A 26,969-nucleotide genomic window follows, 5' to 3' on the forward strand; every position below is an offset into this window, starting at 1 on the left:
GGAGTCACGAGATATAGTGTGGTCCTTCCACTACCACGCGGGAAAGAACGCAGTTTATTAGGCTACAGATGAAATACAGTTTATGATGAACTCCACAAGGTGGTGAAAGTGCATGCAGTGATTGATGCTCCTTTGCAATAATTTGAGGGTCTTATTCTGGATACATGATGATCGATGCTTGGCTGCCTTAATAATCTTTGTCCATAATAATCTAATCATGTAGGCTATCCTACCCTCACTGTATATGCCAGCTCCTGGCTAGAGTGCACGTGCCAAGACCAGAGTGGGTACATTCGCAATATATTGCAAAACATGGGAACAAAACCATCAGTAGAGTTGAAAATGTGATGCAAACCCATTTAACTTGTGTTCTTTATATTTATGTGCACTACGTCACCACAAACAGCCTTTTATCCGCAACAGGTGCATTTGATGGAAATCTGTCACCAACTGGATGGAAACCTAGCTACATACATGAATATTACAACAACTTTTCTCCTATTAGTGTTGCAATGACTTGATGACAAGCAGAAACTCAAAATGACATGTACACTATAATTCTGCAATAATACACTACTTTAAGCTAGCTAGGTGTGTTTATTTGTAGTCATAGCCAGCTCAGTCCCAAGAAAAACAGTAAGGCTCTTTGTTACATTTACATTTACATTTAAGTCATTTAGCAGACGCTCTTATCCAGAGCGACTTACAAGTTGTTACCTTTTTCATTGTACTGTATATCAAGTTTAAGCTATCCCTGTAATCATATCTCTTCTTATGGGGATTGTCTGAATAATATTTGTTTTTCTTTGTCAGGTACTGTCTATGTAGTTCTTAATAGTCAACGAGTAATGAACTTCACCAAAGGCCGAAATCAATTCAACATTGCTTTCATGAACAACTGAATGATGAACAACAGCAGAGCAATGGATAACTTCAGTGACGCTTTCTTGAAAAACTTCACAACAATTGCCCTGGGTGTAATCATCAACTACATCAATGGAACCTTTGTGTATATTTTCTTCAAGAGTCATATCTTCTACAGTGACCCGAGGTATATTCTATACATTCATCTGGTGATCAACGACATGATTATGCTGTCTTTTGCAGTGGCGCTACAGGTTATAACATATGCGCTTCCATATGGCCTGAATATGTTTGTTTGCTGTACGATGCTTGTAATCCTTAGCACAACCAACAGAAACAGTCCATTGAACTTAGCAGGCATGGCCATAGAGCGCTACATTGCTGTCTGTAAGCCCCTGCATCATATGCAGATCTGTACAGTGCGTAGGACCTACATCCTCATCTGCCTCATCTGGAGTGTGGCAGTCATCCCTGCACTCAGTGACATCATCATTGTGCTAGCTACTAAACCATTCACAACTTTTTCCACAGGCGTTCTATGTTATAACAATGATGTTTATGGTTCCCCATATCATAAGGCTACATCTACGGCGGTCCATATTGTTAACCTGTCATTTGTATTTCTGACATTGGTTGTTACTTATTTGAAGGTTCTTTTTGCTGCAAAAGCTGCCATAACAGACCCAGCATCGGCTCGAAAGGCTCGTAACACAATATTGTTACATGGGGTTCAGCTTTTGTTCTGCATGCTGGGGTATATCACGCCCCTAACCAATATGATTCTTTTGTCTCTCTTCCCAAATAAGCGAACAATCATTCTGTTCTCAAATTTCCTCTTCACCAATGTTTTGCCACGTCTCTTAAGCCCAGTGATTTACGGTTCAAGAGATCAGAAATTTGCCAAGTATATGAGAGTTTACTATTCATGCAAACAATATGATATCCAGATAAAGCCCACTGAAGTTCAAGTGAATTCAAAAAAGCGGAAGGGTAAATTGTAACCTGTTCATAATCATAATATTTGCGTCAGGATGGGCTGGATGTGTCAACTGTGTATTGAAGTGTTGATCTGCACAGGACCTGCATTTTCATCGCCCTCATCTGGGGTCATCACTGTACTTGCAACCATAAAAATATAATCTAATTATAATTCTGTGCTTGCACCTTGGTCTTTGTGAGCACTAATTACTAACTATTCTCCTCTGCTATTTTCTGTTACATACTCAATATTGTAGCGACCTTAGCCCAACACTTAGCGACCTCATCAAGGGGTTTGGATCTCTTGGCAGAAGGTGTTAGGTTGACAGTCCCTGGACCTGAGTTTGAGTCCCAGTTGTGGCTACCACCTGAATTCGCTACAATATTGAAAGGACATTGGTAGAACACCTTGCAACCTCTCAAGAAGTTTGAGCATCTTGGTGTAACCTGACAACCCTCTGAATTCACGAATGCCAGAGCGCACTCTGAGTGTACTCTGGCATTCCAGATTGAATTTACGAACACACCCCTAGAGCGTTAGTGACTGTAACTGTGCTGCTGGCAACAGTTTAATTACCTTTTTTGCTGACATTTACTGACACCGGTCATATTCAGCGGGTGTTGCTCGTTTGTAAATTCATCAGTCATTCTGCGCTCTGGCACACTCAGACCAGAGTGCTCTGAAATCGGAGTAGATAACCAGAGTGAACACACCTAATATCTTGGAAATTAAGCCTGATGTTAAATACTAATTCGTATATTCAGCACAGTACAATGTCTGGAGTTTCATATTCATGTGGAATATTATATAGTATAAAGTTTCTGTATACAGAAAAAACTTGGGATTAATGTTACTACATTGCAATTATTTTTGAAATCAGAGCGCACTCAAATGAGCATCTTAAGATGCTCTTGTTTGATAATAATTCTGGGAACATATCTATCTTCACATATATTGCATTGTACAGATTGTACCTGCATTAGAAATACCATATTTAGGCAGGTAAGGCTGTTGGTCACCAGATGGTGGTATTGTCAAAAGAAAATCAACAGTGCCAAATTCCATTACACAAGGGCCACTATACAGTATACAGCATGTCCAGTTTCCTGGATCCAGATACATTTTACTCATGAAATAAAAACACGCTCAATAGAAAACCTCCATTGAATGTGCTTTTCAGCCAAGGAATAGGCTAAATCTGGGTCCAGATAACTATACCTATAGTGTAGTATAGTACAGTATAGTATAGTATAGTATAGTAATACAACTTATTTACAAGCACTTCGTTACACCCGCAATAACATCTGCTAAACACGTGACCAATGCATTTGATTTGATTTGATTTTTAATTGTTGCTCTTATACCTGTCCGGTAAGGGTGTAATCACTTTAGTAACAACATAGTAATAACATGTTGTTAAATAGTACTTCATGAAATTAATTTTAATTGGATCGAGATTTACAAATGAGTCTGTGTGTAAATGGAACACACGTTTAAAGCATGCACGCAGCTCTGCAGACACTGTGGCCCTCAAGGACAGGGTTTGACACCCCTCTATGCTGTGCTATTGTCAGTTACATTCCATCATCAAGATATAATAGTGTTGCTATTAAATGTTGATAATTCACAAATGAGTCATAGTAAGGATTACTGGATTGCTGCATTGTCAGGGGCAGTGGGCACGGACATAAATTCAACGTCTATTCCACATTGGTTCAACATAATTTAGTTGAAATGATGTGGAAACAACGTTGATTCAACCAGTGTGTGCCCAGTCTTACCACAGCATGTTGGCAAGAACATTGCGTTAGATAACCTACTAATTACCAACAAATAGAATTCTTGTTTATGGTCACTGGGCTTGTAATAGACCATCAAATCTTTCACACAATTTAGCTTTAATTATTATAGCAATTTCAAATAATTAAGTATATCCCTTGATAATATAAATAGGCCTAGGCCTACAACGCTGTACCTTATCATTACCCAAGCAATAATTTGAAATAGTTGAGAAAAGTAATATCGCTCAACTTGCTCTCATGGAAAATCACTCATTGAGAACTAAAGATGTATTAAATCAAGTATAGGGCCTATTTGCATGTGAAAATATCATGCATTTGCCACTTTTTGACGGTAGGCTATGCACACATTAATAAGTATAGCTTTAATGTTCTAGAGAAATGTGTTTAAATCTTGAAGATTGTTATTTGGAGTTGTATGTTCACAAAAATAGAATTTGAAAACATTCAATACAAACAATGGAAGTTTGAGTGATAAGTGCAGGAGGTCCAAATAAAATCATAGAAAAAGACTAGGCTACTGTATGGTAATTGTGCATGACATCATCCTCAGCAGGAGCTAACACGTGCATTTATTTTTCACATCAAGTTTGTCTCACTGACAATTGTAACCCTTACCTTAACCGAAATTTAAAACGGTTAAGGTAAGGGTTAAGGTTCGGGTTAGATAACAGTTATGGTTAGGGTAGAGGTTAAGGTTAGGGTTCACGGTAGGGACGTCCCAAGGATCCAGAATTGCACTACCATACCTCAAGACAGGCACGAGGAGGCTGATGTATCCTTGGAGAGAGATGTGCGGTTACTAGTCGCGAGATAACATCCACACGGAAAGTACGGTGAAATGCAGATGAACCTTTATGTGTGACGATGGTATGCAATCACGAGCGTAAGAGAAGATGAGATACAGTACGAGTGCTGTTACAGTAACAATACCTTTGCTGAAGTGGAGAAAGTGCTGAATTTAGTTATGACAATGCCTATCAAAAGAACAAAAACTTCATAGTATAGGTAGTAGACCTTAAGCATGAGTTAAGACTGAAATGTACAAAGATTCAGCCAGACAGCCTCTCAAACTTCACATGGGATAGAGACTATATTCAGTTAAAAAACAGAAAAGAAGAACAAAATCATCTTGAGGTGAGTTTGTATTTTTTTTGTTTTTGTTATAACTTAATCTTTCTATTAGTCTAGTAGCATTTTTATTTTTGTACAAATATCGAATGATAGTCCTGTTGACAGGTCTGCATGCTCATCATATTGGTTTGTAATTAGTGTAGGGGGGAAATGTCTAAAAGAAAAGTTATTTGATAGTTTATATTCAAATGCCACCAACAGTATGCTTTTTAGCCTATGACATTATTTTGGATTTTATAAGGCAACAAATGACATTACCTATGATGTACCTACTTCAGACTGTCTATGAATCTCTGTCTGTAAACTAACATTTCAAGTACAGTGATTTTAAACTGAGAGCCCTCTTCTTAATTATACATCAACAATTTTTATATGCACCTGGCAATTCCCACAAGAGCCGCACTTGTCATTTAATCAGTGAAGTCGGATCTTAAGAGAGCACATGAATTGCATAGACCATGTCTGTGTCAAGTTTGGACAAAGATCGCATTTGTGTTTGGCTTAATTAAAATGAAAATCGTCTTGAAACAACAATATGTGTGTAACTTTCCAAGTGTATAGACTCAGCCTGAATAAAAGCTATAAGGTTGCATCAACGTGGTTTAAATAAATCTTAGATTAGACCTTAATCAGAGATGTGTTCCACCACTTAGTTTTAAACCTGGGTTAGTTAATCTGAGGTTAAATCTTTGAACTATGATTAGTTACATATGTCATAATGATTTCATAGCAATATGTTCTCATTCTAATTTGAGATAAACAAACCCCCACTGGTCACTTTGCCAGGTTGTACTTCAAGCTAAAAGATACACTTTTTGGTCAAATTAGTTATTTGGCTAGGTGACTTTTACAAACAATGTAGCCACAGGAAGTAAAATGGATAATCACACCCATAATACAGCACATACACTGACATTTTATCAACTTAAACCACGTCCATTGGCAGTTTAGCATTAATCCTAATCTAATTTTAAATTTGACTTTAAAACAGAGCAACAAGATTACATTTGATCTTGGTTTAAAGTCTAAATTAAAATCAAATACAATTTTATTTGGCATAAGCTTCGCAAACAACAGGTGTAGACTAACATTGAAATGCTTACTTACGGGTCCTTCCAACAATGCAGAGAGAAAGGAAATAGAGAAATTATAGAAAAGTAATACCATGTATTAATAAAAATAATAATAAATACACATTGAGTAATGACAACTTGACTATATATATGGGGTAACAGTACCGAGTCGATCTGCATTGTACAGGGATACAAGGTAATTGAGGTACAGTAGATACAGTACATTCGGAAGATATTCAGACCCCTTGTACTTTTTACGCATTTTGTTACGTTACAGCCTTATTCTAAAAATGATTTTAAAAAATGTAAATCATCAATATTGTCACGGCCGTCGTTGGGGGAAGAAGTGGACCAAAGCGCAGCGTGGTAAGCGTACATACTTTTATTAGTAGATGTTGCCAACAAAACAAAAAACATACAGAAACGACCGTGAAGCTTAACTCGGCTATAATGCCGCGAACAAAGACAACCTCCCACAAAGACAGGTGGGAAAAAGGGCTACCTAAGTATGGTTCTCAATCAGAGACAACGATAGACAGCTGTCCCTGAGAACCCTACCCGGCCAAAACATAGAAATACAAATAATAGAACATAGAATACCCACCCCAAATCACACCCTGACCAAACCAAATAGAGACATAAAAAGGCTCTCTAAGGTCAGGGCGTGACAAATATACGCACAATACCCCATAATGACAAAGCGAAAACTTCTGCAAATGTATTAAAAATTAAATACAGAAATGTCTTATTTACGTACACTACCGTTCAAAAGTTTGGGGTCACATACAAATGTCCTTGTTTTTAAAAGAAAAGCAACATTTTTTGTCCATTAAAATACCATGAAATTGATCAGAAATACAGTGTAGACATTGCAAATGTTGTAAATTACTATTGTAGCTGGAAACGGCTGGAATATCTACATACAGAGGCCCATTATCAGCCACTATCACTCCTGTGTTCCAATGGCACGTTGTGTTAGCAAATACAAGTTTATCATTTTAAAAGAAAACTCTTTTGCAATTATGTTAGCACAACTGATGTTCTGATTAAAGAAGACTCTGGGATGCTGGCCTTCCAGGCAGAGTTGCAAAGAAAAAGCCATATCTCAAGACAGGCCAATAAAAAAAAGATTAAGATGACCACAAGAACACAGACACTGGACAGAGGAACTCTACCTAGAAGGCCAGCATCCCGGAGTCGCCTCTTCACTGTTGATGTTGAGTCTGGTGTTTTGCGGTACTATTTAATGAAGCTGGCAGTTGAGGAATTGTGAGGTGTCTGTTTCTCAAACTAGACAGTCTATTGTCCTCTTGCTCAGTTGTGCACCGGAGCCTCCCACTCCTCTTTCTATTCTGGTTAGAGCCAGTTTGCGCTGTTCTGTGAAGGGAGTAGTACACAGCGTTGTACGAGATCTTCAGTTTCCTGGCAATTTCTCGCATGGAATAGAATCCATTTCTCAGAACAAGAATAGACTGACGAGTTTCAGAAGAAATTTCTTTGTTTCTGGCCATATTAAAACCTGTAATCGAACCGACAAATGCTGATGCTCCAGATACTCAACTAGTCTAAAGAAGGCTAGTTTTATTGCTTACTTAATCAGAACAACAGTTTTCAGCTGTGCTAACATAATTGCAAAAGGGTTTTCTAATGATCAATTAGCCTTTTAAAATTATAAACTTGGATTAGCTAACACAACGTGCCATTGGAACACAGGAGTGATGGTTGCTGATAACCACCTCTTTAAGGAATACCTAGGATAGGATAAAGTAATCCTTCTAACCCCCCCCCCCCTTAAAAAAGTTAGATGCACTATTGTAAAGTGGTTGTTCCACTGGATATCATAAGGTGAATGCACCAAYTTGTAAGTCGCTCTGGATAAGAGCGTCTGCTAAATGACTTAAATGTAAATGTAAATAATGGGCCTCTGTACGCCTATGTAGATATTCCATAAAAAATCTGCCGTTTCCAGCTACAATAGTCATTTACAACGTTACCAATGTCTACATTGTATTTCTGATACATTTTATGTTATTTTAATGGACAAAAAATGTGTTTTCTTTCAAAAACAAGGACAGTTCTAAGTTACTCCAAACTTTGGAACGGTGAGACCAAGAACCAAGATGGTCACTGACAGAGCTCCAGAGATGGGAGAACCTTCCAGAAGGACAACCATCTCTGCAGCACTCCACCAATCAGGCCTTTATGGTAGAGTGGCCAGACGGAAGCCACTCCTCAGTAAAAGGTACATGAAAGGCCGCTTGGAGTTTTCCAAAAGGCACTTAAAGAACTCTCAGATCATGAGAAACAAGATTCTCTGGTCTAATTAAACCAACTCTTTTGCCGGAATGCTAAGCATCACGTCTGGAGGAAACCTTGCACCATCCCTACCGTGAAGCATGGTGGTGGCAGCATCATGCTGTGTGGATGTTTTTCAGCGGCAGGGACTGGAAAACAAGTCAGGATCAAGGTAAAATGAACAGATTAAAGTACAGGACCTCAGATTGGGGCAAACGTTCACCTTCCAAGGACAAAAACCCTAAGCACACATGCAAGACATAGCAGGAGTGGCTTTGGGACAAGTCTCCGAATCTCCTTGAGTGACCCAGCCAGAGCCTGGAATTGAACCCGATCGAACATCTCTGAAGAGACCTGAAAATAGCTGTGCATCAATGCTCCCCATGCAACCTGACAGAGCTTGAGAGGATCTGCAGAGAAGAATGGGAGAAAGTCCCCAAATACAGGTGTGCCAAGCTTGTAGCGTCATACCCAAGAAGACTCAAGGTTGTAATCGCTGCCAAAGGTGCTTCAACAAAGTACTAAGTACTTATGTTAATGTCATATTTCCATTTTTTTTGTTAATAAATTAGCAACATTTCTAAAAAACTGTTTTTGCTTTGTAATTATGGATGTATTGTGTGTAACGTAACAAGGGTCTGAATAATTTCCAAATGCACTGTATGTACAGTACATATAACTAGAAATAAAGTGACTAGGCAACAGGATAGATAACAAACAGTAGCAGCAGCGTATGCGGTGAGTCAAAAAAAGTTAGTGCAAAAAGGTTCCAATGCAGATAGTCCGGGTAGCTGTTTGGTTAACTATTTAACTAACCACTAAGTAGTCTTATGGCTTGGGAGTAGAAGCTGTTCAGGGTCCTGTTGGTTCCAGACTTGGTGCATCGGTACCGCAGAGAGAACTGTCAATGACTTGGGTGGCTGGAGTCTTTGACATTTTTTGGGGCCTGGTATAGAGGTCCTGGATGGCAGGGATCTCTGCCCCAGTGATGTACTGGGCCGTACGCACTACCCTCTGTAGCGCCGTGCGGTCGGATATCAAGCAGTTGCCATACCAAGCAGTGATGCAGCCAGTCAAGATGGTCTCAATGGTGCAGCTGTATAACATTTTGTGGATCTGAAGGCCCATGACAAATCTTTTCAGCCTCCTGAGGGGAAGAAGTGTTGTCGTACCCTCTTCACAACTGTGATGGTGTGTGCGGACCATGATAGATCCTTATTGATGTGGACACTACATCCCCGTCGATGAAAATGGGGGGCGTGCTCAGCCCTCTGTTTCCTGTAGTCCACAATCAGTTCCTTTGTTTTGCTGAAGTTGAAGGAGAGGTTGTTGTCCTGGCACCACACTCCTCCCTATAGGCTGTCTCATCATCATCGGTAATCAGGCCTACCAACATCATGTCATCAGCAAACTCAATGATGGTGTTGGAATTATAAAGTAAAGTAGATTTAAAGTCAAATAATGCAACAAAATCTTTTTTTTACTATAAAAATTATGTTTCACTGCTGGACAAGGATTATGCCGAATTTCAAGAATCCCTGAGCTAATTTTCTGCTATTTTACACATGTTCTCGTGGTCTCCGCCGCCTTGCGTGGGTGTGTGCTATGCCAGTGGTTTAGTCCCAGAGTCCTTAGCTTAGTGATGAGCTTGGAGGGCACTATGCTGAGCTGTAGTCAATGAACAGAATTCTCACATACAGTGGTTCCTCCTTTAAAAGTTGTGTCATACTGCGGCACACCCTGCGTGCTGCATTTGATAGTATTCCGTTTTGGCATTACCAGAGAATTTAAAAGTATCTCATTGAAATACTATCCTGTGTCCTCAGATTAATGCAGATGAAGGGAGTTAGATATGCATAGTTTTTTTTCTGTATATATGAATTACAAATCAATCATGCTTCTAGTCTATTGCATAGTTACAATGTGTAATCATTGATGTCCCAGGAGCGGGAGTGGTGAACCCTGTTGAAGTGTATTATTGTAATACATACATGCAGACACAGCATCATTCAAAGTTTGATATGACTGAAAAAGAATGTCTCAGAGATTCATACCTGAACCGCACCTTTATTTGCCATGATCAGTGAATATATTCAATGTACAGGCTACAATGTGGGAATCCCAACTACAGTACATTTGTATATAGGACTTGCATCCTTGGCACAATAAAGTTATTATATTTACTCTATCCATAGGCTTCATTAATGCCATTCAGACATTAAGTTGATACAACAACTATGATAGCTGAGGTTCATAGATTGGTATGAATATTAGCTCAGAACCTAACGTTTTAGGGTCCATAAACAGATCCTTTAAAAGTTATATACCCCCTGTATATAGCCTCATTATTGTTATTTTATTGTTGCTCTTTATTTTTTACTTTAGTTTATTTAGTAAATATTTTTCTTTACTCTTATTTTTCTAAAAACTGCAATGTTGTTTAAGTTATTGTAAGTAAGCATTTTTTTCACCATTATTTAACCAGGTAGGCTAGTTGAGAACAAGTTCTAATTTGCAACTGTGACCTGGCCAAGATAAAGCAAAGCAGTTCGACATAAAACAACACATAGTTACACATGGAATGAACAGACATACAATCAATAATACAGTAGAAAAATCTATATACAGCATGTGCAAATGAGGTAGGATAAGAGAGGTAAAGGCAATAAATAGGCCATGGTCGCAAAGTAATTACAATATAGGAATAAACACTGGAATGGTAGGATGTGCAGAAGATGAATGTGCAAGTTGAGATACTGGGGTGCAAAGGAGCAAGATAAAAAATAAAAAATGTGTATGGGGATGAGGTAGATTGGATGGGCTATTTACAGATGAGCTATGTACAGGTGCAGTGAACTGTGAGCTGCTCTGACAGCTGGTGCTTATAGCTAGTGAGGGAGGTAAGAGTCTCCAGCTTCAGAGATTTTTGCACTTCATTCCAGTCATTGGCAGCAGAGAACTGGAAGGAGAGGCGGCCAAAGGAAGAATTGGCTTTGGGGGTGACCAGTGAGATATACCTGCTGGAGCGCCTGCTACGGGTGGGTGCTGCTATGGTGACCAGTGAGCTGAGATAAGGCGGGGCTTTACCTAGCAGAGACTTGTAGATGACCTGGAGCCAGTGGGTTTGGTGACGAGTATGAAGCGAGGGCCAGCCAACGAGATCATAAAGGTCGCAGTGGTGGGTAGTATATGGGGCTTTGGTGACAAAATGGATGGCACTGTGATAGACTGCATCCAATTTCCTCGAAGTCGAGGATCAGTAGGATGGTCAGTTTTACGAGGGTATGTTTGGCAGCATGAGTGAAGGATGCATTGTTGTGAAATAGGAAGACGATTCTAGATTTAATATTGGATTGGTGATGTTTAATGCAAGTCTGGAAGGAGAGTTTACAGTCTAACCAGACACCTAGGTATTTGTAGTTGTCCACGTATTCTAAGTCAGAACCGTCCCAGAGTAGTGATGCTGGATGGGCGGGCAGGTGCGGGCAGCGATCGGTTGAAGAGGATTTATTTAGTTTTACTTGCATTTAAGAGCAGTTGGAGGCCACGGAAGGAGAGTTGTATGGCATTGAAGCTCATCTGGAGGTTAGTTAACACATTGTCCAACGAAGGGCCAGAGGTATACATAATGGTGTCGTCTGCATAGAGGTGGATCAAAGAATCACCAGCAGCGAGAGGGACATCATTGATGTATACAGAGAAGAGAGTCGGCCCGAGAATTGAACCCTGTGGCACCCCCATAGAGACTGCCAGAGGTCYGGACAACAGGCCCTCCGATTTGACATACTGAACTCTATCGGAGAAGCAGTTGGTGAACCAAGCGAGGCAATCATTTGAGAAACCAAGGCTGTTGAGTCTGCCAATAAGAATGTTGTTATTGACAGAGTCGAAAGCCTTAGCCAGGTCGATGAATATGGCTGCACAGTGATTTCTCTTATCGATGGAGGTTATGATATCGTTTAGGACCTTGAGCGTGGCTGAGGTGCACCCATGACCAGCTCTGAAACCAGATTGCATAGCGGAGAGGGTACGGTGAGATTTGAAATGGTCGCTAATCTGTTTGTTAACTTGGCTTTCAAAGACCTTAGAAAGACAGGGTAGAATATATATAGGTTTGTAGCAGTTTGGGTCTAGAGTGTCTCCCCTTTGAAGAGGGGGATGACCGCGGCAGCTTTCCAATCTATGGGAATCTCAGACGATACGAAAGAGAGGTTGAACAGGCTAGTAATAGGGGTTGCAATAATTTCTGCAAATAATTTTAGAAAGAGAGGGTCCAGATTGTCTAGCCCGGCTGATTTGTAGAGGTCCAGATTTTGCAGCTCTTTCAGAACCTCCGCTATCTGGATTTGGGTGAAGGAGAAGTGGAGGAGGTTTGGGCGAGTTGCTGTGGGGAGCGCAGGGCTGTTGACCGGGGTAGTGGTAGCCAGGTGGAAAGCATGGCCAGTCGTAGAAAAATGCTTATTGAAATTCTCAATTATTGTGAATTTATCAGTAGTGACAGTGTTTCCTAGCCTCAGTGCAGTGGGCAGCTGGGAGGAAGTGCTCTTATTCTCCATGGACTTTACATTGTCAAGGTAAGGTCTACACCTGTTGTATTCGGCGCATGTGACAAATAAAATTGGATTTGATTATATAAAACTTTTACCCACGAACTGCTATGATCACCTATAGGTCAAAAGTATAATCCATGATAATTTCACTGCACAACTACTACTCTTACTCCACCTCAGTTTAATATATCTAAAGGGGAAACTGAGTGCCTGGTCTATGACAACAAGAAAGAGTGAGATTATAGCTAGGCCTATATGGTTCTTTGATTTGTCTGAAATGGGAAACCTAACGTGGAGAGAGGCTGTGAGAGACTAATCTGTTTATGGATCGAATCTTCATTAGATTATCACCTCTAAACTGAAGAAATTCCCACACCGTGCAAAGAACTAGTATTACTGTTACTTTCCCAAATTGCATTATGTCTACCTTACCTGGGATAATCACATTGCATAAATCAAATGAGGGGCTGCTTAAAAACACTGGAAAGAAAGATCCCACGTGGATAATTGGGTAATATTTGGTTGAAACGTTGATCAATGACATTACAACCTATATTCACCCACTCAAAAAGGCAGCCAAAAGTTAGTTGAATTGCCAATGTGTTATCATTATGCTTTCAACCATCAACCAAGCGATCAATGCCATTCGAGATTCTGCACAGATTATTACAGCAATTGTGAAGATCTCCACAGACCTGAAACGACCTTCGCATGCTATTTGATTACACAAGTCTAATAATAATCTAATCAAATAATAATGAGCCCCCCTTCCACACTGAGGGGCTTAGCCCAGGTAATAGCCGAGGATTAGACAATGATTTTAACAAATCACTAGTCTCTGTGATCCAGTCCATACCCGCCATCGACCCATCACAGCTTCCCTTTTACCTACCATCAAGAGCAGCTCCAACCATCTAGCCATGGGATACAGTGCCTTCAGAAAGTTTTCAAAATGTTGTTGTGTTACAGCCTGAATTTAAAATGAATTAAATTGAGACTTTGCGTCACTGGCCTACTCACAATACCCCATAATGTCAATGTGGAATTATGTTTTTAGACATTTTTACAAGCCTAAATAAGTTCAGGACTAAGAATGTGCTTAACAAGTCACATAATTAGTTGCATGGACTAGTTGCATGGATAATTGTGTTTAACATGATTTTTTAATGACTACCTCAGCTCTGTACAATTATCTGTAAGGTCCCTCAGCAGGGCTGTCGCCAGAACGAATCCCTTGGTGTAAAGGCTTTCTTCCTGGGGTGAAGGAGAGGACCAAAATGCAGCGTAGCCAGTGCTCAACATGTTTAATTATAAGAACAAGTGAACACTACAAACAACTTACAAAATAACAAACGTGCAAAACCGATACAGACCTATCTGGTGCAGAACACAAACACAGAGACAGGTAACAACCACCCACAACGAACACAGTGAAACAACCTACCTAAATATGACTCTTAATTAGAGGAACGCAAAACACCTGCCTCTAATTAAGAGCCATACCASGCAACCCTAAACCAACATAGAAACACACAACATAGAATGCCCACCCAAAACTCACGCCCTGACCATCACACACATACAAAACAACAGAAAACAGTCAAACCTGGACACTGAAAGTTAACTAAAGCAAGAGCACTGACTTTGCCATTATGGACACATTGATATCCCGAGTGCGCCACTGGTCTAAGACACTGCATCTCAGCACAAGAGGATTTACTGCAGTACCTGGTTTGAATCCAGGCTGCATCACATCCGACCATGATTGGGAGTTCCATGGGGCGGCCGCAGGGGCGAAAATCTGATATCAACTTGGAGGGACAATTACATTAAATTTTCTCAAGAGCAATTCCTAAGGGGACATCAAAAGTAGTGCTATAACACATAGCCTACGTTGATATGTTAAGTATATTGAGAACCATAATCACTACTACTGGATAATTGATAGGTACAGTAGTTAACTGAAGGGTTTTCCAACTTGTTCAAATGTTTAAATCTATAAATACTACTACTAATAATAGTTATAGCAGTGCTCCTTACCAGTCCAGTATGTATGCATTTTCTATACAAACAGCAATATCAAGAAAGGCCAGTATGTGACAATGGTACTGTACACTGTTAGGGGTATTTCATAATTACAATGAACATGGTGCGATCACATCTAAAAGAATCTCCATTGAGAAACCATCACAAAGTTGGTCTCCGTATTGAATTGACCTTTTAATTAGACTTTTTCTGATACATTTATAGTCATTAAATATCTGCCACTGGCCTGAGTCTACTACAATAGCTTACAATAACAAAAAGCTTAAAATAAGTACAGTTCTAAAGCAAAATAACTACTTCAATGAAAACCCAAATAATCAAACAAAATATCCTTCAGTGTCTCAACTCTTCAAACAGCAACTATGACAAGTATGTCGCACAAAGTATGCAATTTTAAATAAAATAACAGGAAATAAATAATTTGTAAGTGTACTGTCATGTACAAAAACTACTAAACAAAAGAACAAATACAATACACCAGGGGTTCTCAAACAGGGGTCCATGGACTAATTGGGTTTCCAGTAATTACATATAATATAGAGTGGAGGTCCCTGAGAACTCAAAACCTTGCCTGCCTTGCCTCAAAATATGCAGGGTTCCAGTACCCCAAAAGGTTGAGAACCACTGCTATACACACTACTTAACAAAAGAACCGAACATATGCGGGTTTCAATGGATCCAACAAAATGCTGGCAGATATTTTCCCTCTTGAGACTGTCCAGCCTGTCTTTATGTACATTACAGACAACTACGCAGTTCAGTCTCTCTTGCCCATCTAGCCCGTAGCCAAGTCTTTTAACCTGTGGAGTGCATTGAAACTCCTCTCAGCCTCACATGAAGACACTGGCACCACAAACAAAATTCTGATCAGCACCTCAACTTGGTCAACCAACCCTGCACCTCCATGGAAGCTCCTGAGGATCCTCTGCGCCTCCCACTGCTGCTACAGGGGTATTTGTTGTGAAAGATTCTCTTTCAGTGCAGATCCCTCTCTATGTTCACCTCTGGGTACTGATCTAGAGACTCATCCAACTCCCCCGTGAGAAGCGCTCTTTCCAACTTTTGCAGGACGTTTAGACTATCCTGGTCAAAACGGTCGCCAAACTGARCCTCTACACCATCCAACACTTAAAATAATTCTGCCCTATAGTGATCCACTGATTTGCCAGCAAATTGTCTTGAGTGTGACTCAATGGATTCAATGGAGTCAATCAATGTTGTTGCTTTCTCATACAGTGCAAGGTAGCTTTCGTCATTTCTCTTGCCCCTGAGATGACCGCACACACTCGACTGCAGCCTGCATACCAGAGACAGTCTGAGTTTTCTTCTGCAGTGAAATGTTTAGACATTCAAGCTCTCCAAGAACAGCAGAGGCAAGTGTGAGGCCCAGCACAGCCTTGCCTTTGCTGAAGTGCTCGATTAGCAGCACACACACACATTTACACAACATATGCTGCAACCTTTTGTACTTTTAATATAGTTTGTTTCATATTGGCTGGCTTCCAACAATAGCTGAATTTGTAAAACTAGCGAGCACAAATTCCGTTTCTGTGGTGTTTGCTATAATCTTTGCTACCTGGTTAAATAAAGGTAAAATTAAATTTAAAAAAAGTTCACTAGCGACAATTTAGCTTTTGAAATGAGACCATTAAATATAGTGTTCAGTTTGGACTTCAGTTTATCGMTAACCTTATCACAGGGACTTTGAAGCACTACAGCTGCATGCTGATCTTGGAATAAACTGACGATAGCAAAGATTCCATCTTTGACGAAGCCACATAAATGGAATAGGTACTAGCTAGCTTGATAGTTAATGTTTGCTTTAGTTTGCGCGCTCGCTCTGCAAATTCAGCTATAGTGTGTGTGAATCCTGCCAACATAAAACATCGCTATGCTGCGATTGACTGGATTAACCTCACGTTAATTACGTGCATTGAGTGCCTTTCGGACAGTAAATACGAACCCTCTATTACCTTGCCAGCTAAAAAACTGGCAGTGGATCAAACCATTGTGAGGCAAAGGGCGGGGGGGGTCGCAATCTTTTGAAACTTAAAAACGCGCTATTAAGTGTCTATAATCAGCACAAGTGCTTTCATTGCGTATTATTAATATTATTGAAATTACATAGTTATGTTTACAGTGATAGATTGGGGGGGACAAATCATATTTTTCCCAGGATGGGGGGGTCGTGTCCCCCCCGTCCCCCCTGGGATTTCCGCCTATGGGCGGCGCACAATTGGCCCAGCGTTGTCCGGGTTTGGCCGGGGTAGGCCGTCATTGTAAATAAGAATTTGTTCTTAACTGACTTGCCTAGTTAAATAAAATAAAAATACATTGGCAGCTAAAGAAATAACTGCATAGAATTTAGAGAAAGCCTATAGGCCAACGCAGGAATAGGCCATGTCAACTAAGCAAAATACATATGCCTAAAGCCGACAAATAAAAACAGCAGAAAATATCCTGATGAAAATGCTGGTTCTTTTAATCACATTTATCTCTCTACTCTGCCTGTCTGCCTCCCTTTCTATTTGTCTTGACTTAAGCTATTGCTAGTGAAGTACAACATTGTATCAAATCATTAACTGGGTGCTGCCTGAATTGGCTGTCAATAGCGAACTTGCAACATTGTATCAACTAGCCTATTCTGGGACCTCAGAATTTCCTGTGCCAGTGAGCTCGGGACAGACAGCTGTTTTTTATGACATTTCCACTGGATATATGGGATCATCAGATCATGATATTTCGCTCTTTCACATCAAGGCTTGGTGATTATTAAAAAATTCTCAATGGATGTAAATAAATATATATGTTGTTGACTTACTGTGTGAGGTGAAGAAAAAATGACTGAGAAGCTTAGCTTATTAGTGGTGGATGTGGTGAGTTAAGAAAATCAGAAAATCCGACACTTTCCTACATTAATATGTTTCTCACAAGTGTAGCAGGTTGTGAACTTTACAAACAAACTTTCTACTCTGAGAATGAGAATGTTAAATTACTGTAATTAATACATGCATTAACCAAAATTAATGTAACCACATGACGGGGGATTAATGGTAGGTCTACTGGTGACATACAGTACCAGTCAAAAGTTTGGACACACCTCATTCAAGGGTTTTTCTTTCTTTTTACTGTTTTCTACATTGTAGAAAAGACATCAAAATGCCAAGAGTGTGTAAAGCTGTCATCAAGGCAAAGGGTGACGACTTTGAAGAATCTAAAACACAGTTGAAGTCGGAATTTTACATACACTAAGTTGACTGTGCCTTTAACCTCTCTAGGGTATGTGGGACGGTAGCGTCTCACCTCGTCAACAGCCAGTGAAACTGCAGAGCGCCAAATTCAAAACAACTGAAATCTTTTACACCATTTTAAAGATACACTTGTTGTAAATCCAGCCACAGTGTCCGATTTCAAAAAGGCTTTACGACGAAAGCAAACCAAACGATTATGTTAGGTCAGAGCCAAGTCACAGAAAAACACAGCCATTTTTCCAGCCTAAGAGAGGAGTCACAAAAAGCAGAAATATAGATCAAATTAATCACTAACCTTTGATGATCTTCATTAGATGACACTCATAGGACTTCATGTTACACAATACATGTATGTTTTGTTCGGTAAAGTTCATATTTATATCCAAAAATCTGAGTTTACATTGGCGCGTTATGTTCAGGAGTTCCATAACATCCGGTGATTTTGCAGAGAGCCACATCAATTTAAAATACAAGTGTTATACATGGAATTTTAGATCCACTTATCCTTAATGCAACCGCTGTGTCAGATTTCAAAAAAACTTTACGGAAAAAGCAAACCATGCAATAATCTGAGTACGGCGCTCAGACGACAAATCAACCCAAAGATATATCCGCCATGTTGGAGTCAACAGAAGTCAGAAATAGCATTATAAATATTCACTTACCTTTGATAATCTTCACCAGAATGCACTCCCAGGAATCCCAGTTCCACAATAAATGTTTGTTTTGTTCGATAATGTCCATCGTTTATGTCCAAATTCCCCCTTGTTGTTCACACGTTCAGTACACAACCTAAACTCACGACGCGCGGGCAGGTCCAGGCAAAAGTTCAGACGAAAAGTCATATTACAGTCCGTAGAAACATGTCAAACTAAGTATAGAATCAATCGTTAAGATGTTTTTAACATAAATCTTCAATAATGTTCCAACCGGAGAATTCCTTTGTCTTCAGAAATGCGATGGAACAGAGCTCGCTCTCACGTGAACGCGCGTGGTCAGCGCATGTTCAGCTCATGGCAGACCTTACTCAATCCCCTTACTTACTTACCTTACTCAATCCCCTCTCGACCTTACTCAATCCCCTCTCAATCCCCTCTCGGCCCCACTTTACAGTAGAAGCATCAAACAAAGTTCTAAAGACTGTTGACATCTACTGGAAGCCTTAGGAAGTGCAACATGACCCCATTTCCACTGTATCTTGGATAAGCAAAGAATTGAAAAACTAAAAACCTCAGATTCCCACTTCCTGGTTGAATTCTTTCTCAGGTTTTTGCCTGCTATATGAGTTCTGTTATACTCACAGACATCATTCAAACAGTTTTAGAAACTTCAGAGTGTTTTCCATCCAAATCTACCAATAATATGCATATCCTAGCATCTGGGCCTGAGTAGCAGGCAGTTTACTCTGGGCACGCTTTTCATCCGGACGTGAAAATACTGCCCCCTACCCCAAATAAGTTAAACAGCTTGGAAAATTCCAGAAAATGAAGTCATGGCTTTAGAGGCTTCTGATAGAGGTGTACCTGTGCATGTATTTCAAGGCCTACCTTCAAACTCAGCGCCTCTTTGCTTGACATCATGGGAAAATCAAAAGAAATCAACCAAGACCTCAGAAAAGAAATGATGGACCTCCACAAGTCTGGTTCATCCTTGGGAGCAATTTCCAAATGCCTGAAGGTACCACGTTCATCTGTACAAACAATAGTACGCAAGTATAAACACCATGGGACCACGCAGCCGTCATACCGCTCAGGAAGGCGTTTTGTCTCTTAGAGGTGAACATACTTTGATGAGAAAAGTGCAAATCAATCCCAGAACAACAGCAAAGGACCTTGTGAAGATGCTGGAGGACACAGGTACACAAGTATCACAAAATAGATGACATCATGAGGAAGTAAAATGATATGGATATATTGAAGCAACATCTCAAGGCATCAGTCAGGAAGTTAAATCTTGGTCGCAAATGGGTCTTCTAAATGGACAATGACCCCAAACATACTTCCAAAGTTTTGGAAAAAAGGCTTAAGGACAACAAAGTCAAGGTATTGGAGTGGCCATCACAAAGCCCTGACCTCAATCCCATAGAATATTTGTAGGCAGAACTGAAAAAGCGTGTGCGAGCAAGGAGGCCTGCAAACCTGACTCAGTTACATCAGCTCTGTCAGGAGGAATGGGTCAAAATTCACCCAACGTATTGTGGGAAGCTTGTGGAAGGCTACCCGAAACGTTTGACCCAAGTTAAACCATTGAAAGGCAATGCTACCAAATACTAACTGAGTGTATGTTAACTTCTGACCAACTGGGAATGTGATGAAAGAAATAAAAGCTGAAATAAATCATTCTCCCTACTATTATTCTGACATTTCACATTCTTAAAATAAAGTGGCGATCCTAACTGACCTAAAGCAGGGAATTTTTACTAGGATTAAATGTCAGGAATTGTGAAAAACTGAATTTAAATGTATTTGGCTAAGATGTATGTAAACTTCCGACTTCAACTGTATATTCTGATTTGTTTAACACTTTCTTGGTTACTACATGATACCATATGTGTTATTTCATAGTTTTGATGTCTTCACTATTATTCTACAATGTAGAAAATAGTAAAAGTAAAGAAAAACCCTTGAATGAGTAGGTGTGTCCAAACTTTTGACTGGTACTGTATGCAATGGAGAATTGATTAAAAAAACAAAACAATCAAAGGGCAAACAATTCACATAATGAAATAATGAATGCGCAAGAATTGGCAGGAGACCGCTGAGCACATTCTGTAGAGCTGAGTGCATGCATTCTCGAAAGAGACATGCCAGACACCCCTCCCCTCCTTGATGCAACATTTTTAATTACACTCAAGACATTATCTTCACACATATTTTTCTATGCTTCTCATTGACAGCAACAACTCAATTAGCTAAACACATGTTTTCACTTTGTGATTATGGGGTATTTTGTGTAGATTGGAGAGAAAAATTCAGGCTGTAACACAACAAAATGTGGAATAAGTCCAGGGGTATGAATACTTTCTGAAGGCACTGTATGTATGAGAAGTTGGTTAAGGTAAAATAAAAAAATAAAAAGCAACAAGCCCAGACGGATTACCTGGCAGGCTCATTAGAGAGTTTGCTTACGAGCTAAGTGGACCCATGGCCATTATCCTAAACACTTCCCTCGACCAAAGTGTGGTCGCAAAGGAGTGGAAAGCTGCTTACTGTGGTGCCCCTCCCCAAGACGAATCCACCCAGTCTTATCAAAATCAGACCGATCTCCCTTACCTTCTTTCTATGCAAGGCAGCCGAGAGCTTCATCTCCGAGTGGGCAGTAGGGTACATCCTTCCCCAAATCGATGACCATCAATTTGGCTGGATCAAGGGTCGTTCCACCACCCACTGCCTCTTGGACCTTACCAACGAGCTGTACAAGCACTCCGATAAGCCTGGCTTCATCTGTTCACAGGTCACCACTGACTTTAGCAAGGCCTTTTAAATCGAACATCACTAGTCAGGTGGATCACTGACTTCCTATCTAACAGGCACCAGGCAGTACCTTGGCTCCATGTCGGACAGTGTCATGTGGCCTCCCCCAGGGAATATTGCTTGGGCCCCTGATATTCATTGCATATATCAACATTGCAGCAAGCGACGCAGCAGTGGAAGTTTATGGATGACCTTAACTTAGTAGAGGTGCAACCCCAAACTGCACCCTCTTCAATTCAACAAGATCTGTCCGACCTGGAGTCATAGTCCAGAGACACGATTCCCCACCCGTAGAAATGCAAACTACTTCACACCTACCACCACTGGACATCAATAACTCAGAGCTTCTGAGAGTTGAAGCCATAGGCATAGGCATCCTCATCCAGGCAGACCTCCGTTGGACAGGACAGGTGGATGTGATCTTCAAGAAGGCCAGGCAATGCCGAAATATACCGTAGCTCCGTCGCACAGGAGGACATGGTGATGATGTACACCAGATACATACGGCCAATGACAGAATATGCGCCGCCAGTGTGGCACTCTTTAACCAGCAAACAGCGGGACAGGGTTGAGGGCGGTGCGCATCATACACTCTTAAAAAAAAAGTGCTATCTAGAACCTAAAAGGTTTCTTCCTTAGCACTGACGGTTATTTATTATTTAACTAGGAAAGCCAGCTAAGAACAAATTCTTATTTACAATGACAGCCTAGGAACAGTGGGTTAACTGCCTTGTTCAGGGGCAAAATGACAGATTTTTACCTTGTCAGCTCAGTGATTTGATCTAGCAACCTCTCGGTTACTAGCCCAACACTCTAACCACTAGGCTACCTGCAGTCCAAGAAGATATGTATGTTAAAGTTTTTATTGTTTTTATTGTGTTGATGATTTTCTTGCGCAAAGCGTATTTGTGTGAATTGTGTCAAATAATTCCGCATCGGCTGCCATTGATACTGTACTTTGTCATGTCGAATTTGAAATAAACCATTCTATAAGAACACATTTATAGTTACAGTAATCTCAAAATGTGGCAATGGATGTGTTACTCATTTTAATGTTACATTCGTTTGTAAGATAGACTTAGCTTCAGACTATTTATTGTATTTCAAAAGTAAAATTGAACTGTTTTAAATTGATAAAGTATGGTTACATTTTATTTTCTCTGTTAAACCGACCCTTTGTAATGACTTAAATAGCAACAGTGAATCTATTTAGCTTTTAAGTGATCACTCAACAATCGATCTCATAAAAGCACATTGGTAATGATCAGTGACAAATATCAAAGCTTAACAAGGCTTGGCTTGTTTAAAACCTTGGATGGGCGACCAAAGGGTAGCTGAAGATAGATCAATTCTCATGTAAGAGGTGCTGTCCAGCCTTATTGTTTTTTGTTTTCTGATAGCGGATCGAAAGTTGAAGATCTGACATTGTTTTAAAGGTAGAAATTTAACATCATTTATAGAAGGTTTGTCTATGTTTAAATTTGATTACCATGATGACAATCCTGTGGTTGAATTTTCACCCTCAAAACAACAGTTGATAACTTTTTTTAAATTCATTGTATTTTCCATGTAGATTTCTTGTCACAATACATTGACAAATTACATTGAAACAATGTCGATTCAACCAGTTTTTTCCCCGTGGGATGCTTGATATGAGAATTATTTGAACCAGATTCTTCTGGTCTTTGGGCAAAATATTATCATTACGTTATTGAAATGGCATTATCGTAATGTTCTGCCACAAACCTCATGTTTTAGTATTTTCTTTGTTATGTAGGTGTTGAAATCTAATTGCAAACCTTTCATAGTCACCACTCTAGTGAACATATATTTTATTGGTAGATGTAAATGTTGTTTATAGTTTAGTAAATAGCCTCCTATGATTTATGGTGAATCTTCATAATTACCTTTTATCTTTTAGTGAGGGGGCAACATGGTAAAAGAGAGTCTCCCAGCCTGGGTCCAGGACGCTGAGGATATCCTGGTGCACATCAATGTTGGAGGCCTGAAGCGCAGCCTGTTCTCGAGCACTCTAAGTAGTTTCCCCGATACACGTCTGGGACGCCTGCTGGCCTGCGACTCCGAGGAGGCCATATTGCAAGTTTGCGACGATTACGACGCTCAACAAAAGGAGTTTTACTTTGACCGCAACCCGGGACTCTTCCCTTACGTGCTGCAATTCTACCAGACCGGCAAACTCCACATCATGGAGGAACTGTGCATCTTCTCTTTCTGCCAGGAAATTGAATACTGGGGAATCAATGAGTTCTTCCTGGACAGCTGCTGTAGCTACCGTTACCACGATCGCAAACTAGAGAGCCGCCACAAGAGCTGGGATGAGGAGAGTGATGTTAGCAGTGTGGACACTTCTGTGGATGAGATCACAGACCTGAACAAGGACATCCAGCACTTCCAGGAAATGCGCTGTGGAAACGCCCGGAAGTACCTGTGGCTGACACTGGAGAACCCAGGCTACTCCATTCCCAGTAAGCTGTTCAGCTTCCTCTCCATAGCTGTGGTTCTGACCTCCATATCCATCATGTGCATTAACAGCCTTCCAGAGTACCAGCACTTTGACGAGGATGGCAAACAAGTGGAGGAGCCGACCCTGCAAGCGCTGGACTTCTTCTGCATCTGCTGGTTCACCTTTGAGGTAGTGACGCGGATGCTTTTGGCGCCCAACAGGAGAAAGTTCTTCCGCCACCCGCTTAACATAATCGACATTGTGTCGGTGTTGCCCATCTATATCACGCTGCCTATTGACCTGGCGTTGGGCAGTGAATCAGAGCTGGGGAACCTGGGCAAATTGGTGCAGGTGCTCCGCCTCATGAGGATATTCAGGGTTCTGAAGCTGGCCAGACATTCAACAGGCCTCAGGTCTTTGGGAGCAACGCTAAGGGTGAGCCATACCACTACAACTGCACTACCCCATTATATATGAAAGTATCATATCACATCTATCATACATTTTCATACAGAACATGACGTTATAATTGTGAGTCATTCTGTGTTGATAGTGTCAAATTCATAATCGCATCGTATCTGTATAAGCAGTTTATCCTACGGTGGAATTTAGCGACTGAAATGTAGCACTCATGCTGTCAATTACATCTGTTTGAGCTGTCTGTTCAGTTTTTTTTCGGACTATTTTGTATCACAAATTGCATAATTAAAACTAGAAACTGAACAGGGGTAATCTTGGAAGGCACTGCCTTTATCTCTGATCCATTTGGAAATTCCCAATGGAGAAGTGTTTTACAGGGCATTCAATTCCCAAATCATTCACCACCCATTCCTCACCTATATTGTCTTACAAAATAAAGTCATAATCTAATATAACATGCAACTGATCACAAATAGAGGAATTTCTGAATTTAATGGAATTTATATCACATACCCACTCTGACATATTGTGTTTATCTGCCACTGTGTGTCTGTAGCACAGTTACAGGGAGGTGGGCATCCTGCTGCTGTACCTGGGCGTGGGTGTGTGCGTGTTCTCTGGCTTTGCCTATACTGCCGAGTATGAGGAGGACGTGGGGCTGGATACCATTCCTGCCTGCTGGTGGTGGGGCACCGTCAGCATGACCACTGTGGGCTACGGCGATGTGGTGCCCGTCACGGTGGCTGGAAAGCTGGCGGCCAGTGGCTGCATCCTGGGTGGGACCCTGGTGGTGGCCCTGCCCATCACTATCATCTTCAACAAGTTCTCTCACTTCTACCGCAAGCAGAAGGCCCTGGAAGCCTCGGTAAGAAACAGCAACAAGAAGAAGGTCAAAGTGTGCAGTGACAATGTGCGGGAGGAAGAGGATGGGGATGGGGGTTTGGATAGGGATAGCCAGTGTCTGGAGGAGCTGGATGAGGATGAAGATGATGGAGGAGTGGTAAATTATAGCTATGTTGATCATCCACCGCTGCCTATGGAGAGGTCCAGCCCGTTGACGAGGAGGAAAGAGTTCTTCAACTGAGTGCTTCACCATAAACACAGGACAGATGATAGAATAATTATTACAGGGAAAGTAAACACAGTATATACATGAACTGAAATTAATTATAAGCACCCCATGTTCTCTGTTCTGTTTGGTGTTACCCTAAGGTATTAATTCAGCACTGTCCTGTTTCTGGGTTTGAAGGAACTCTTCCTGAATCCCAAATTGTGACACTGTTAATGGGATCTAATGCCATTGTAATGAAGCTAATATCAAGCCTCCACTAGTTCCTATGGTGTCTTATGCTAGCCCTGTACAGAACAGAGATTCATTTGGATACGCTCCATCAACACCCCATTCTGAAATTGTGCAGTGTTCTGTTACTGTATACTTTTAATCACAACTCAATACCAAGTTATACCAATGTATTCCTTGTTGGAATGCCTACTTCCTCTTCATATTTGTGAGGGTCTCCTATTACAAAATAGAAAAGAGGGTACACAGAAGCATTGTTAGTGCCCACAGCCACTTAGGAAGTTAGCTGTACATGTATGATTGACAAAAGCAGCTATATTGCAACACTGCACTACAATTTCAGACTGTAGACTGTTGAATGAAGCATATCAGGACAGAGTCTCATGCCAGTGTTTCCTCGAGCTTGACAAATGTCTTTCTTTACGTTCCATCTTCGCTTATAGTGTTTCACTTCCATCAGCCCTCCATCCACTCCATGAATCCTAAATCTTAGCCCCATATGTATGTACAGTAACTCCTCCAATGTGAATCAATGCTAACAGGGAGCAAGGCTGTGTGCTTGATGGGTGGAGAATATCCCTAAGGTATTGTATACACTTAACAAACTGTGGCAATGCATGTGTAGGTGCACAGTACTGATGGGTGGGTTTCTTTCCTTTGCAAAGCAATACAGTTGAAATCCCAGCCTAGGTCTGTATTCTACCCTATAGGTTGGAACTTGGAAGAGTTAAGCAATTGTGCACTGACATCACCTAACGGACAGTAGCCAGTGCTGCATTAAGATGAAAGAGGAAAATTATACAAATAAATTGTCTTGCTCAATCACAAATGAATGTATGACACAGCAAACACTTACTATGACATGCAGGTTTAGACAATCCTAACAATTTCCCCTTTTTTAGAGAATGCATACAGTATTGCCACAGCTAGAGCAAGTTTTGAGTGTATAAAGTGTGTAAAAATGTCTGGACACTGTGTAACGATCTGAGTGTCGGGAGGTGCGAAGTCAGACGCAGGAACAGCAGAGCTTCAATATGTTGAGTCTTTTAATACTCAACTTGCAAACACAATGTCCAACACGGACGTACTGGGTGTCACACACAACGGTCCAACGACACGATAAACAAACCCAGTCCACAATAATAACACCCACTCCCGAAATCCAAAAGCCACAATGAAACAATCCCGCACAAAGAAGCGTCCGGGCTGGCTGACTAATAAAGCCACACTAATTAACAATTAACTGAACACAGGTGATACAAATAAACACATAAGGAGGGGGAGGAAAAAGAGTCAGTGGCAGCTAGTAGGCCGGTGACGA

The 26,969-nt window shown here is 40.7% G+C and overlaps 1 protein-coding gene and 1 pseudogene across 1 annotated transcript; both read left to right on the forward strand.

Annotated features, from left to right (window-relative positions):
• The first annotated feature begins 890 nt into the window (after positions 1-890).
• Positions 891-1,865, forward strand: LOC111970546 (odorant receptor 131-2-like; annotated as a pseudogene).
• A 21,513-nt stretch (positions 1,866-23,378) lies between these two features.
• LOC111970547 (delayed-rectifier potassium channel regulatory subunit KCNS2) lies at positions 23,379-25,549 on the forward strand. Its single transcript, XM_023997367.2, has 2 exons — positions 23,379-24,363; positions 24,905-25,549. The coding sequence occupies exons 1-2, from the start codon at positions 23,398-23,400 to the stop codon at positions 25,430-25,432; spliced, it is 1,494 nt and encodes a 497-aa protein (XP_023853135.1). The 5' UTR covers positions 23,379-23,397; the 3' UTR covers positions 25,433-25,549.
• The last annotated feature ends 1,420 nt before the right edge of the window (positions 25,550-26,969 follow it).

Source organism: Salvelinus sp. IW2-2015, linkage group LG11 (genome assembly GCF_002910315.2).
Source record: "Salvelinus sp. IW2-2015 linkage group LG11, ASM291031v2, whole genome shotgun sequence".
NCBI lineage: Eukaryota > Metazoa > Chordata > Actinopteri > Salmoniformes > Salmonidae > Salvelinus > Salvelinus sp. IW2-2015.